Source organism: Eumetopias jubatus, unplaced genomic scaffold (assembly GCF_037043125.1).
Source record: "Eumetopias jubatus isolate StellerSeaLion01/CBP00866 unplaced genomic scaffold, mEumJub1_p1.0 scaffold_1, whole genome shotgun sequence".
NCBI classification, from domain to species: Eukaryota; Metazoa; Chordata; class Mammalia; order Carnivora; family Otariidae; genus Eumetopias; species Eumetopias jubatus.
In genome coordinates this window covers 137419774-137435894 of record NW_028274807.1, presented here as the reverse complement: position 1 = coordinate 137435894, position 16121 = coordinate 137419774, and the positions used below count along the sequence as shown (strand labels likewise).

The 16121-nt window shown below is 41.6% G+C and overlaps 1 protein-coding gene across 1 annotated transcript in view; it reads right to left on the bottom strand.

Moving 5' to 3' along the window:
* NR1D2 (nuclear receptor subfamily 1 group D member 2) overlaps positions 1–15822 on the bottom strand; it is a 29043-nt gene extending 13221 nt beyond the window's left edge. The window contains exons 1-5 of the mRNA XM_028099215.2: positions 15555–15822; positions 6487–6753; positions 5511–5599; positions 3247–3391; positions 444–1063 (exon numbers count right to left, since the gene is read on the bottom strand). Coding sequence (XP_027955016.1) covers positions 444–1063; positions 3247–3391; positions 5511–5599; positions 6487–6753; positions 15555–15570 — 1137 coding nt within the window. The 5' untranslated portion in view covers positions 15571–15822. The remainder of the gene's footprint in view (positions 1–443; positions 1064–3246; positions 3392–5510; positions 5600–6486; positions 6754–15554) is intronic.
* Positions 15823–16121: the final 299 nt, after the last annotated feature.

Below are 16121 nucleotides of genomic sequence, written 5' to 3'. Positions count from 1 at the left end.
CCTTTTTACATTATAATAGTTAAAGAAAACACTTTCCAAAGAAATCAAAGGATTACTAACTGTGGCAAACTAAATGATCAGTCCTTTGAGAAAATCCCACAGCTAGTAAGATAGTAATTAATCAGAATGCTTAAATTTTGAAAGGGATTTCTAAGAATTAAAGGACCAATTCTACATGATCCATATTTTATATAAAATCCTAATCCCAATCATAATATCAACCAAATCATATGCTTTTACCTAGTTCTGTGTCAATTAGGTCAATCAACAAATGATGTTATTAGAAGTATTTAACCAAAAATATTGCACAAAACTGATTCTGTTAAGTCTCAAGTTTTGACACCACCCCTGCCCCTGAATTTGGTATACTGCCCCCAAATAAAAGAAAACCTTCAAAAGCTTTCCTTGATGCAAGTTGGGCAAAAAAATTGATTTCACTATACCAGATGCATTCTCCCTCCAGTGTTGCACAGGTAACTATTCTTGTTCTCATTCTGAGAAAATCCATCTATCGAAACTCTATCACATACTCGTTGAGTATAAGCATTGGAGAAGTTCATACAATGTCCATTTGCAATACAAATGGCATGCCCATTTGGGTAATGCATTATGTTCCTCCCTTTGTACTGTCCATTGAGGTGCTGCTGGCTCTCACTACATGGAAAATGGCCACTAAGCCCACTGCCACAATGGTCATGATTTAAATTATATTGCTCCATGCTCTTGGGAATCCGTTCTCTCTGAGGCTGCATGGTCTCTGCTGAGTTTTCTCGCTGCTCTTGATTATACATAAAGGTATCCTTGTGCGCCCTGGTCACCATGCCAATCACTTCATCCTTTGCAAAATCAGAAGAGGGAGAAGAGCTTTTGATGTTTTCTTGTTCCAGCTGGGGCTTGGGTCGCAGCTGTTCCTGGGCTGGTAAGGCTGTCTGTTCATGATGTTCTAATGGGTCATTCTGCAAATGACCACTGAACTGGCTGTTCATCATGGTCTTCATCGCACTCTGCATTTCAATTAGCATCCTCTGTTTTTCACGCTTAGGAATGCGACCAAACCGAACAGCTATTGAAGAAAAAGGTATTTTAACATCTATATTCTAAATAAGACCTGTTTATACAAATGAATAGCACCAAATTATCTGTTAGCTATGGCCTCTAGTGATACAAATAAAAAATATCTGTATGTCTCTGGCCCAAATTATTCTAAATTTGCTGGTTGTATTTTTGATGTACATAAGAAGTGAAAAGGAGAAAAATTTAGGTATTTTAGAAGCAAAGTTTTAAAAATTTGAAATTAACTAATAAAAATCACAGTGTGAAACAGATCAGCATTACTACACAGCACCTATTAACAAGGCTGAAGGCTGGGTTCTTAAGAAGGCACATGGGATTCAGCTACCCACAGCCATTAATGTTAATGGAACCTAGTAGGTACAAGCACTCCCTGAACATCTAACCTTTGTCAATTCATTTTTGTAACCCTATTCTCAAGACCCAACTATTAAATGATTTGCTCTTTTTCCAGCTTCTTAAAAAAGAAAATCTTTTTAAAAAAATTTTTAATTAAAAAACACACAGTCAATAGAAATGCAGTTATTAAAAATTTGCTGGATTTTAATTAAAATCAATGAAACAAAAATTAAATCATTCATCCTCCATTATTTTAGAGGCCAAGTTTTAGAATGTGTTCTGTCTCCAACATTCCTATCCCCGAGGGACAGAAAAGAAAAGCTTTCTAGTCTAATATTTATACAGGGATCATAAAAATCCAATATACCGGGAGGAGGGTGGGAGGATGGGTTAGCCTGGTGATGGGTATTAAAGAGGGCACATTCTGCGTGGAGCACTGGGTGTTATGCACAAACAATGAATCATGGAACACTACATCAAAAACTAATGATGTAATGTATGGTGATTAACATAACAATAAAAAAAATTTTTTTAAAAAATCCAATATACCCACCCAGCAAGAATGCCTTCCTAATCTAATTGTAGCCTCTGATATTATTGCTATCATGGACAATTTTATTATCCTGTTTCATCTCTACTCCCTCCTTCACAAATGACTGCCATTTTTGTTCTTTTGAGGAAATCACAATATCCACCAACTTTGGATCAGAATTTCTAGTAATATAAAAAAAATTTTCAGGCAAATGAAATCTAAAACATCAACCGCTGAAATCCATTACTCAAGAAGCTCTATTACAATAGTATTTGTGTACCATATTAGAGTAACTTAAGGGACTGCTTAAGTGACGCTTCCCTAGATAAGTATCAGGTTCATTCTTAGCAACTCTTAATTAATCCTACTAAACTAATCCCTCTGAAAACCTCATACTCTTCTGTTATGTTACTTAGAACTAAATGAGACTATCCAAAAGTGATTTCCGTAAGCATGATAGAAGAGTCAAATTTTCCAGTGATGTCATCCACAGAAAATACTAACAGTCCCGCAAATTAACTTTTATTTTTTATGGGAATGGATCATGCCAGAATTTAGCAACCACCTCCACTCCAGACCCTACTGTTTCTTTCAATTTTGTATCTCCTTTCAACATATTCAGAACCTGTGCCCTAAAGGCACATTATCGTCTCAGAGCTAAGAAAGTCACAGAGATAATTCACATAGGAGAAAGGGTTCCTCAGAAACGTTGAGAAATCAAGGAGAAAGAGCCAAGGATTCCTATATGGGGGGAAAAAAAAAAAAAAGAGGGGCACCTGGGTGATTCAGTAGGTTAAGCCTCCAACTCTTGATTTTGGCTCAGGTTGTGATCTGGGGGTCGTGGGATCGAGCTCTGCATTGGGCTCCGCACTGGGCATGGAGCCTGCTTAAGATTCTCTCTCTCCCGGCCCCCTTTACTCCTCCCCCCTCAAAAAAAGAGAGCGAAAGGGAGGGGAAGGGAGGGGAGGGGAGAGAAAGGGGAGGGAAGGGAGGGGAGGGAAGGGAAGGGAAATGAATTCTTGTTTTAGGAAAAAAAGTATTCAAATTGTATACTAAAAAAGCGGGGGGGGGGTTTACAAGAAGCCCCAAAAAAGAGCCAAAAGCTGTTTTTCCAGGGTGATAACACTAAAATTTAACTTTAATGAATCTGGCATCTTATAAGGCATCAAAATGTGTTTTCTAAAATCTGCTTCACTCTAAGCACAAGGCCACTGGTAACTGGCCTATAGGTCTGGTTTATGCTGAGGAATAAAAGCCTAGCTCCGTATGTTTTAAGAAGAGTGCTCATTAAAGTAGGAACATACCATCTCTTGACATTCCAACAGACAGACACTTTTTGAAGCGACACTGCTGACATCTGTTTCTATTCATTCTCATTATAGAACAGTTTTCATTCTTCAGGCACTTCTTGTACTGAATGTTTTGCTGAATGCTTCTCCGAAAGAAACCCTAAGAACAAAGGAAAATGTACTCAGCCATTTAAAAACATCAAGATGAAATCCTTGTAAGCACTCCCTCCACAACTGACTATCAAGTATTTTACTAGCTACCTGGTAAATAATTTTGGCTTAGAACACAGGGATATAATACTGACACAAAGAATTTAACTGGGTTCTAACTGTTGTTAGTAAGCACCTCTGCCTACCAGCCAAACAACTCTTCTTCCCCTTCCTCCCTTTGGAGAATCTTGGAGCTTGCCAAGCACCCCTCTACCACACTTTACCCTGTTACCTGCCCCTGCCTGCAGCCACACTTTCCAGCCCAAACTTTAATCACATACAAATCCCAAAACTCTTGAAATATGAATGACTGATTTTTAAAGAGCTGACAGAGAAATGTGTTCCACAGGTATCATTCCCTCACTAGCACCAAGGACTCCATTAGAAGAGCTTGTCTTTCCTGCATCATTACCGGCTGACACCAGCAAGGTCTACTCACATGTGTCAGATATTCCTGGCTACTTTGTCAGCAACAGGTACATGTGACACCACACACCCGCAGAGCAGCTAGTGATCCAAGGAAAGACAGTTCCCAGCTAGATGGCTACAAATAACTGCCTTTACTATACAATTTAAGCATGTGCTCTGTGATGGGTCTTTAAAGAGCTCCAGCTTCATGGTCTCAGGAAGAACAGAAAAGTCAAGGCACAATTACCAAAATTTTAAATTGCAGTTTCCTTGAATATTATAACTAACCACACATTTCAAGAATCTGTGTAATTTTGCAATACAATATTTTTAAATTTTATTACTACAATATTATACTTGAACACAAAAATGTATGAACTAGACATATCTCTAAGAGGGTATAGAACAATTATGTGTATTTATCAAGGATACACAATTAGGCTCATTTGCTTGTGCTTTTGTTTCCTTATCAATAAACTGAGAATGATGCCTGCTCTACAATTATTTCACATTCTTATTTAAAAGAAAAAAAAAGAATGAGTAAAACAGTACTTACAGAATTTTTTATACAGTGGAAAAGTGCTACTTCTATATTAAATACTGACTAGTCTTGTGAAGTGACCCAGCCATTAAGAGCTACAAAACTCACAATTTATTCAGAGCTACCCTAAAAAATATTTCTTCTTCCATCATGTATATTCTTTATCTTGCTCACCCATCATATCTTGCCAAGCTGGATTCCTGCTCCTGGCTTTCAGTCAGAAAACAGCAAGAGCAAATGTCTTGGCCATATTAATTTTTGATACTCAGGAGAAATAGTTGTGTCAGATTTTTAAAAAAGAGAGATTCCCTGGATATAAGTAGGAGGTATAGACTATCTCACTTGGAATTAGCTGACCCTCTAACCAAGAAATATTCAACAAACCTTAAAAATAAAATAAGGTTTCCCAAGCATTCAATTTATATTTAAGATTCTTTAAGTCACTTGGCACTACTTCTGAAGATACCACATTTTTACAAGTATGTAGGAATTATTCCCAACTCCTAATATCTGACATATCAGAATGTCAACATATCTGAAGGAGACCTATTCAAAGTTTGGTTTAAACTAAGTTCCAGCAAGGCAGCAGTGCCTTGTCTGTTTTGCTCCCTGCTATTTCCCCACCACCTGGAATAGTGCCTGATGCATTAATGAATAAGCATCTGTGCACTTGGTTTCATACCATAATTAAGTTTGAGTGAGATAGCAAATTTATTCTGATCAAAATCTTAAAGAAAAAAAAGAAATATTTTCACTGAATTAAAAATGTATTTTTCGAGGCACCTGGGTGGCTCAATTAAGCGTCTGCCTTCGGCTCAGGTCATGATCCCAGGGTCCTGGGATTGAGCCCTGCATCAGGCTCCCTACTCGGCAGTAGGCCTGCTTCTCCCTCTCCCTCTCCCCCTGCTTGTGTTCCCTCTCTCGCTGTGTCTCTCTGTCAAATAAATAAAATCTTTAAAAAATAAAAATATATTTTTCAAAACAAGTTACATTTATATACTACATAAAATGCTTAAAACTTTAAGAGTAGCTGCTGACTTCTCTCATCCTCCCAGGTTATCAATTGTGGAAATTGGAAAGGCTAACTCCAATTTCTTTAACCCCAGAATCAGTAGCTTACCTTACAGCCTTCACAAGCATGAACTCCATAGTGGAATCCTGATGCCACATCCCCACAGACTTTACACAGTAGAACCATGCCACTAAATTCTAAGACACAAACAGACACAAAAGTATAAAGCTGGAAGAAAAACTTCAACTGTTTTCTTTCCAACTGATTCCAACTTATTTTATTCAACTTGTAAGTACTTTGAAAAGATACATATTTCATATTTACTTTTACAATGGGAAAGAAAATTCTTTACACCAAATTAACAAATCCAAGGATATCTTAGTTTTCTTTTAAACACAGTTTATGGGACTGCCAAAAATATCTTGAGAGCCTGATGATTTTAAACATACACTGAAATTCTATAAATCTAGAGTTACTTTACACCATATAGATGCAACCAGAACTAAAAACAATTCTCCTTAGTAAGAATTAAGAAGTCAGATAAAAGAGTCAATCAACAGAGGTGTGAACAGATGTCTCCACAGACTGCTGTATGATAGATACTCAGTTCAATTGACCTACAGGCACCATTCCCCCTGTATCAACCAATTTTACCTCCACACTCACTCAGGGGTCCAAATTCCACCACTCATTTAGTTATCCCAATGCTGCTTTATTTGCTAATCCCAAATGTTCCTAGCTCCAACTTCATGAAAGCAAACCCCTTCCCATAACAAGTACTCTGTTTTAGAAACCAGATTCAGTATCAAGAGTCCAGAAGAAAGGCAACTGTGAAAATGTGGTAAAAGGGGATACCCTAAAGGAAACATGGCCAGGCAGAGTGCATATCACGAATCTTGCTCCATGGCAAGAACCAATTATGACAACCCCTAGGCTGTAACTTTCAAAATCATCACTGATTTCTTACCTAACTACTAAACTATGATTACCCAAAGGGGGGTGAAATGACACCCAAATGAAAAATGATAAAATAAACCCCACCCGCAATTAATGGCACCAACCTTTGAAAACTAAAGTAACTTACTTGTCACTCCACTATGACTCTTTGTCATCCCAGGTGCACTCGATTTGCTTGTTTTCACAGAACAATCTATTCGATCATTCTTCAGGATGCCATCAATGTTGGAGAGATCACCATTTTTGGGATTACCGTTGTTATCAGAATTTGAGCTATTTGGAGAAGATGGAACAGAGGAGGAGGAGGACTGGAAACTGTTCTCAGAACCTTCACTGTGACAAGAGGCAGGGCTGGAGGCTGAGCTGGAAGAACTGATATAGGCAATCACACCTCCTAGAAAAGAGGGGAGAATTCAGATAATTAGATACATGACAATATATGTTTTCTATTTTTCCAAATCTGAATAGTAAAGTCATTAACTTTAGAAACAGGTTGCTGACTAAATATCCACTCACCCTTAAAAGGAGAAAGTAACTAACTTCCTTATTTCCCCACTATTCTTCCTGCTTCCACAAAGTTCGAAGCACAAATCATTTCCACTAATTCAAAAAATAAGAAGGTCTCACTGGCTTAATTATTCTGAGCACACAAAGATCCAAACCTAAAGCTTTTCATTTTCTAGGTTTTTTTTTCCTAAAAGGAATGAAAAACCTTCCTGACTACCTAGCTTAGAGTAAACAAACTTTTTGTCATGAAGAAGTCTGCTTCTGGTCCTCTCTTTGCCTCCCTCATTATAGTGACACAATCCTACAAACAATGAGTTCATTTGCCTCCCCCAGCACTTGGCTAAAACACAGGTTAACCAAGAACAGATATAACATTTGGAACTCCAGATAATTTATGTCAAAATAGTGAACTTTGGTAGCTATTGCTCCCAGAATATTTCCTAAAAGATCCCTGAAAACGTCTATGACTATCCACTAATCACCGGTTCCACGCTCCCCCTTCCCCACCTGCTTCTGCCACTGGACTTGCAGACACACTTTATCTGTAAACAGCTCTTAAGGAATCCAGACTCACCACCTGTTCTTCTGACTTGCTATTTACAGTAAATGTTAAAAGAAGCTGAAAGAACGCATGCTATATAACATTAAGGCTGACACTAATTCTCTCTCCATAGAGCTACTCTCAAAACACTACTCACAATCGCACCAATATAACCTCCACAACCCTGGTGAAAACTGGTCTTGGCCTCTTAGAGACTGTAAACCTCCCAGGTTAAGAAACAGTATTTTTTTTTTTAAGATTTTATTTATTTGACAGAGAGACAGCGAGAGAGGAAACACAAGCAGGGGGAGTGGAAGAGGGAGAAGCAGGCTTCCCACGAAGCAGGGAGCCGGACACAGGCCTCGATCCCAGGACCCCGGGATCATGACCTGAGCCGAAGGCAAACGCCCAACGACTGAACCACTCAGGCGCCCCTAATAAACAGTATTTAAAATTATTCTTAAGAGTATAATTTCAAACATCTTCCGTCAAAGACATAAAACGCTGCAAGAGTAATCTCATAGCCAAATATATTATTCCAAATCCCAGGCCAAACAACTAATTCTCATCTTTTCTGCCAAGATCTACTGTTGGTTTCTTTCCCTCTTCCCTCTATCACCAACAAACATTCATGGGCTTTTTCAATGTGCATCAGACACAACGGTAAAATTATCTCTCTTCTATCACTGTCCTGAGTTCTTATTTAAATCTACTGTTTACCTGTTTCCATCTCTTTCTCAACTAGCCTATAAGCACCTAAGTGCACAGTGTCTCTCAATTTTCTATACATGCTTTACAAGTAATAAGCCTACCATAAATATTTTTAAGACCTACTTCTCTGCCTTTGTGAAGCGCACATTTGATAATATGGACAGATCCCAGGTATCCTAAAACATTACTAGAAAGTCACAAGCAAAACAGGGCATTTCTGACAACAATCTGGGTAGCTATACAGAGTAATTACTGGAAAGTTCTGCACGTTCCCTAAGTAACAACTGCAATTTAAGCATTCACTCTGAAATAAACTTCTCTGCTAATGAAAAATGATTCCCCAATCTCTTTTTTAGATAAAAGCCATACTTTATAAGTCAACACACACACACACAGCAAAATGCTGAGGCCAAAACAATTCCAAAGAACAAAAAGACACTTCCACTTACAGAGAAGAAAAAATTGGACAGAAGAATTTTAGGTCACTTTTAGTCTGTTTTGTTGAAATAAGATTCCAGACATGTATTTAAGTACCAATTATACATAACCAGGATGGGAAGTTCCTGAGAAGTAAAGTAAAACCGTAACTCTTAGAGATTTTGGTCAAAACCCAGAAGAAGTTAAAACAGCACCTACCATGCCAAGAAAAATACAACAGTGTTCATCATACACAAATTTAATATGCATAAATGCAACTAAATGTACTTGAATTTTAAAGACAAAAATATAAATAATGTGGAGAATTCCATCCACTTTTCCATTCATTAAACATATGCCTGCAATCCGTCTTGAAGTTGGAGGTGTGACTCTGGTCTTTCTAGACTAACCCACTTCCCAAATGTTCTCTTGCCATGTGCTTATCATCTTCCCAGAGTGAAGTCAGAGCTTTATGATTAATATTAGATCTGCAGTGTGTTCCCCACCTATAAACCAGTCATTCTCAAAGTGTGGTCCCTAGATCAAGAGTTTCAGCATCACCTGCAAATCTATTAGAAACCTAAGTTCTCAGGCCCCACTCCAGATCTACTGAATCAGAAACTTTAATCAACCTTTTGGTGATACTGATTCACAATAAAATAGTTACACAGTAAAACTGGGACTGTCATTGGGCGCCTGGGTGGCTCAGTTGGTTAATCGACTGCCTTCGGCTCAGGTCACGATCCTGGAGTCCCGGGATCGAGTCCCACATCGGGCTCCCTGCTGAGCAGGGAGTCTGCTTCTCCCTCTGAACCTCTTGCCTCTCATGCTATCTCTCATTCTCTCTCTCTAATAAATAAATAAAATCTTTAAAAAAAAAAAACTGGGACTGTCACAAGCCAATATCTTTATCTGTGTTCAATGGAAGAAAATGCGACCAAGGGTAATTTTTTTAAGATTTTAATTATTTATTTGAGAGAGAAAGAGAGAGAGTGAGAGAGAGCGTGAGCGGGGAGGAGGATCAGAGGGAGAAGCAGACTCCCTGCCGAGCAGGGAGCCCGATGCGGGGCTCAATCCCAGGACCCTGGGATCATGACCTGAGCCCAAGGCAGATATTCACCCCAGTGACCAAGGGTAATTTTGATAACAGAAATTTCATCTACTGGTTTTGAAAGCCCCTAAAACTCCAAACACAAGGAGGAAAAACTTCCTAAGTGTGAGTTTATTCTCATCACCCAGAAAAATTATGTAAAATATGTATCATGAGAACCACCTGGTACTTTTTCAAAATACGTATTTCCAAGGTCCTGCCCAGACTAGAGAAGGCCCCTCAGGAATGACCATTTTTAATTTTTAACAAGTTCCCCAGGCAATTCTTTGCACAAAAGAATAGCTACAATCACTGAATTAAAGCACAAATTGGTTCATAGTTTGTAAAAGTTGATGTTTTCATTGACTAACTGCCTGAATACCCTTAATATACTGTGAATCCAGAGAGGAAACAATTTTAACTTGGAAGGCTAGCAAATGTCATGTAACTGGGTAAAAACCACTGTGCCATCTGTTTTCATAAAATTTTAGAGATCTGAAGTTCACATTAGAAATTCCAGGTGTTAGCAAACTACTTTTTTCACGTGTCTATACACTCAGAATAGAATGCAAAGGAAAATATTATTCTTAGTCTTTAATAAACTCCCAAAGGAACATCTCACAGCTATTTATCTTACTAAAGTACTACCACTTTAGGTGGTAAATTCTCTTACATCTCAAGATAGTAAAAGATGAGAAAGTGATGGTTTTCCTTAAAGTAAGACTTTCTTAGGGCCAGCATTTGAGAGAGCCATTTACGTTCACAAGGTAGTCTGGCTACCTCACCTTAGAAATAAGCTTGCAGAAATCAGAGCTATCCCAATGGCTTAATAACTGTTTTAAAACACTGACTGAGCAATGGAAGGTATTGTTATTAACTACCCAAAATACACCTTCTTTTCAAAACCTCCAAAATCAAACCTAAGAAAAATCACTAAGCTACTATCAATCCAGTTAATATCAATTCCTATCTTTAGGGAGTTTAACAATCCTTTTCAACAAGCATTTGTGCCAGGCACCGTGGTATCAAAGATGACCCATCTAGAAGCAGCTACATTCTCCTAGCAAGACCTTCAACACTGATTTAGTTGTCTTAGCATCCACTCTTGCTACCAGACACCAATCTACTGACCTGATGATTAGTAACCCAAACGGTCACATTTTAATTTCCTAGAAAGTTAAGGAGTACATCTAATAGTTCCTCAACCCCTTGAAGAAAGGGAAGTGAAAACTACAAGTCCTCAAGTACCTACTAAATACCAAGAATAAAGTGACACAACTTCCTATCACATTTTGACCTCACAAGTATTTACCTCCGTTATCCCATTTTTCACAGGAGGAACTCAGAGCTTGGAGAGGTTTAATATAAACACTGTTACTAAGTGGCAGGGCCAGGGTTGAAGGTGAAGGCCATAGTATAAACTATTATCTCTTACTGCAAAGACCTGGGCAAGCAAACCACTTTCAATCTCTCTAAAACTGAGTCACCTTCTGTAAAATGGGAATATCTGCTAGAGTTATTACAAGACTGAAATGGTGTTCATAAAAGGGGATTCTTAAAGTGCTTTTTACATACATGGTTTTTGATGATAAAGCAAGAAAGGTAAAATCCCCAAAACAGCAAGTCCCAACACTTCCAGAAACAGGCAGAATGTACTTCTTAGATGCCTCAAGCTAAAATTAGCTGAAGCAGTCTTCTCTATTTTTAGTTGGAAAAAAATCCCTGGAGCTGGGCCAGGTTCCCAGGCTAGGGCTTACCCAGTGGTCAACTTCAGACAAGCCAGAAGTCAGTATCTAATTTTATACTGCTGGGAAACACTTACTGCTCGCCATATATTGGGGTTTTCTTACCCCAATTCTAGGCTTGCCCATCACCAAAACCTTCTCACTCCCACTACCCACCATCCTGGAAAGAATGCTTCAGTTCAACTCATGACTGTGCCTTATGACTTAGAACAAAACATACTTACCACCTGGAAGCTTTAGTTTTCTCATTTTAAAAGTAGGTTACTAATAATTTCTACTCACAGGATGGTATAATAGATCCAATTGAAGCACTAACCTTCCAACTGTGTCCTGAGCATCAGGGCTCCATAGAACAACATGGTCCCTTCCCTAAAAAGCCTTGTAGACCAACTGAGGACAGCTGTCTTAACCATTCATTCCAGTGCAATGCAAGCACTGTTTCATACAAATTTACTGTGAACTGCTAAGGATCACACAAGAGGACTCAGGAGGGCAAAGATCAAAAGGGGCAAACACAGCTAAGGTGACAATAAGTGGGTCTTGAAGAACATGCAAATTACTAAATGATACACCATGTAAGAGATTTAAGAAAACAAATAAAAAAATGGGATGACAAAACAAATCTGGTCTTACTTTGTTAAATAGTGTTTCTGCTCTCCATGTAAATTACTGGGGGAAGGGAGGGAGGAGGAAGACACAAATGTAACCTAGTGTCTGGGGGGAAAAAACAGTATGACTAGCAACAAGATTGAAAGAAAGGAATGAGGAGATTAGGAGGCTTTACTAACACCCGCCCCTTTTCCATCAGCTACAACCCTACACCACTACAAATCAAGTGGATCTGCACAGTTATTTCCTTTACCCCCAAGAAGACAAGACCACCAAGATGTGCATATACTATCAAATGTCATGTGGGCTTAGACCTAATACAGCATAGTAGCTTGTGCTCCCCAAGTGGACTTTGTGGATTCAAAATCTGGCTCCACCACCTGCCTGGATTAAGTTAATTAACTTCAATCTACTTAGCTCTTTATCTTCAAATGGTAACAATACCTGCCTTCATAGAATTAAAAGTGTGGTGTCAAAGTAGTGACACATGTAAAGGGCCTGGCACATAGTAAGTACTCCACAGATACTGGTGAATATTATTTTACCATCATACTAAAGAGTTCAAACAAAACTAACCCTCCCTATCCTTTCTTTGTTCCTTTAATTTTGAGTGTGTCAAATGGACCCAGTGGTTTCCCTGGAGGTTATTTCCACACCACCTTCTGAATATCTTAACTCCTTTGACTAGTCAAGCAAATTGCTACTTCACTTCTAAGTCTTTCCATGATCTTGCTGTTTCTCTCTCCAACTGACTTATTTACCGTTACTGCTCTCTGACTTTTTTTTTTCCAAGTTAGAAGAAATACAAGTTTATAAAAACAAGAATGAACTATGTGGGAATGTCTTCAAAATTTTTAAAAATGTGAATTACAGCCATGTTATGAAGTTTGTGCAGTGAGTTATCATTTACTTTAAGGAACCTGGTATATTCACCCAAAATCTGTGACAGAAACATATACAGTCAATTTCTGCCACTTCACTATTTCATATCTGCATTAGTCATGGATAAGGTAAAGACACAATTATGTCATAAAAGTTAGATGAAATGGTCACTGGTTGAATGTGTATTCACCATGGTACTAATAACAGTATCAATCAAACGGATGGGTCAGAGGTGAGTCACACAGCACTGAATTTGGCCCCACCCTAGACAACATTTGCAATTTGAGGAAAATTGAAGGGAATGTTTCCCAATGCTCCCTCTAACAGATATATGGCAGAAGTTGTTAATGTACTGGATAACAACTTGAGACAGGTTGACAATGGAGCCAAAAGGAACAAGATAAAACTTAAGAAAAATAATTGCAAATTCCTACACTTCAGGTCAATTATCTGCACCCATTAATGGGTAAAACCTAGCTTCAAAATAGTTCACATGTAAAGGTCCTAGTTGACTGCAAGGTTACTATGAGTCAGCAAAGCCAATAAGCCACAAAGCTCAGCCTGCCAGAGAATTCATTTGCATCAGAATCCGAAACTTGGAACTTGGTAACTGTCCAATCATTTCCACAGGAGCCTGTTCACCTCTGGGTGCTACAGCCTAAAGGGCAACAAGGATGATGATCAAAACAACACTGAGCAAGGACCAAGTAATGAGAACTGAAAATGGAAGAACTGGAGTGGTTATGTTCAACAGTGATCCAAAGGAAGTTTTATTATCTGTAGCTCCAAAAGGCAAGATTAAAATCAGTGATACTGTTCCAGGAAGGTGCAAACCAGACAAAAATTTTCTAGCCTCCTGAGCTAGCCCACCTTACAAGGCTACAAATCTGAAGAATTCATTCATGCTAAAAGCTAGGTTGAAAAAGGTTGAACCTAATAATCTCTACATTCTTATCAAGCAAAAATTTAATTCCAGGACAGATTACCCAATTTTTAAAAATACCCTCAAAGGCTAAGGAGACCCAGAGGTTAATTAAAACACAGAAAATGTCTTTATTTTTACATTGGTGGAAAACTCACAACGCATTTATTTTCAAGGTATCGTTTTTTAAAAAGTGCATATAACTTAAAAAATATAAACTGGCTTCTTTTTCTTAATTTAAATTCAATTAGCCAACATATAGTACATCATTAGTTTCAGACGTAGTGTTCAATAATTTATCAGCTGCCTATAACAGCCAGAGCTCATCACAAACTAGATTCTTCTGTAACCTCACTGGCCTCAGGTGTAAGGGCCATCATTGAGGGCAGGCAAAAGGAGAGAAGGGAGCACAGTACTGTTCTGTGACACTGTAACAGGAAATGTAACTAGAAAAATAATGATAAAGCCAAATTCTGTTGATCAGGTTCAAGAAAGGTCGGCAACCAATGGGTTTTTAAAAAAATCAATTTAGGGGCACCTGGGTGGCTCAGTCGTTAAAGGTCTGCCTTCGGCTCAGCTCATGATCCCAGGGTCCTGGGATCGAGACCCACGACGCGCTCCCTGCTTCGCGGGAAGCCTGCTTCTCCCTCTCCCACTCCCCCTGCTTGTGTTCCCTCTCTCGCTGTCTCTGTCAAATAAATAAATAAAATCTTTTTTAAAAAAATCAATTTAAATAAACAATGACCAGTCTTTCATAAAGTCTCGGGGTCACTTGGGATCACCTGAGTCATCCCGACCCTACGTGAGCTGAAAGATTAGCTATGGGTGTGACCTATAGGCTCCCAGCCCGAGGGGATTTTCGAGCCTTTTTTATGACCGTGTGTAAGATAGGTCACGTCCTAGAGCGACCATTTTTCCTGGAAATACTGAAGCAGCATCATAACAAGGGCAGGTGCCGTCCCAGCTACCAGGCATTGCTCAGGAACTAAGCTCCTCAGACCTCCAAGGGGTCTCGCTTTGGGGAAGCACCGAGTCTTCCCCAAGAAACCCGCACTTCTTCCTCAGTATCCGCAAGGTCTGCGGCCCATGCAGTCGGCCTGGCCCTGACTCTGCGCGTCGAGGTCACCTCTCCGACCGTAAGGCGGCAGCCGGTACACTGCGGCGTCCGCACCCGCTTCGGGACCGCCCGGGCGCGGGGTCCAGCACGCGCACGCGCAGCCTCCTCCGCAATGTGCAACCCCGCGGGGGAGGAGGGAATCGCGACCACGTCACAGCCCGGAGGGTTCCAAAGGGGCGGGGCCTCCCGGGAGGCTGCGGCGGGGAGCGACGGCGCGCGCGCGCACCCGCCCCCACGTGTCCCTGCGGCCCCAGGGAATGTGGGTCACCGAGCCGAGCGGCCTCACGTGTCCCCGCCCGCCGCCGCCGCCTCAGCGCCCATTATGTAATGCCGCGTCACGCGCCCGCCCAGCCAACCGGCGCCCGCGCGCCGCGGAACGTAAACACAGTGCGCACGTGGCTCGCGCGGCCCGGCCATGTGAGGGGGGGGCCGGGCCGGCGCCACGGGCCGCGCTGCGGCGTTGCAGGGAGCCGGGAGCGCGGCCGTGGAGAGGCCCGGGGGGCAACGCGGGAACCGAGCCCGAGCCGATACGCACCGCGCAGCAGCCCACCCCACAGTCCTGAGGTCACCCCCCGCCGCCGCCATACGGAGTGCCCCAACGGGATCCGAGAGCCCCCTCCGCCGTGCCCCCACCCTCCGCAGTCCGGCTCTTACCCGCATTCACCTCCATGGTGCCCTCCGGGAGGGGACCGAGGCTGCCCGCTTCCCGCAGAAGTGGCAGCGCCGCCTCCGCCTCAGCGCCGCGCCGCCCCGGGCTGGAGGCGGCGGTGGTCGCGGGGCCCCCTCATAGGCAGGGCGGGCGAGGCGCCCGGAACCCGGGCCCCGCGGCCAGAGAGCGGGCTGCAGTGAGAGAAAGCGGCGGCGGCCGGCGAGCGGCGCTCCTCGCGGAGTCCCCGACAACAAAAGCGGCGGCGCGGCGGCTTCCTGCAGCCAGCGCACCGCGGCGGCGAGGGCGGCTGACGGGGAGGGCAGCTGCGACCATGTGACCCGCGCACACACCCCCTCCCTCCGCCCGCCCCTCGGCCGGCCGCTGCGGCGACTCCGCCCCCTCGCTGCCGCTGCCGCTCCCCTTCCCTTCGGTTCTGGCTTCTTGTCTACGTCCCCTTGCCCCCCTTCCTCGTTCCCGCCTCCCCAAATCCCTTTTCTCTTTCCCTTCCTCCCTCCCCTCCAAGCCGACCTCCCGTCTCGGACTGGGATTTCCCTCCATGTCCCCCTCCTGAT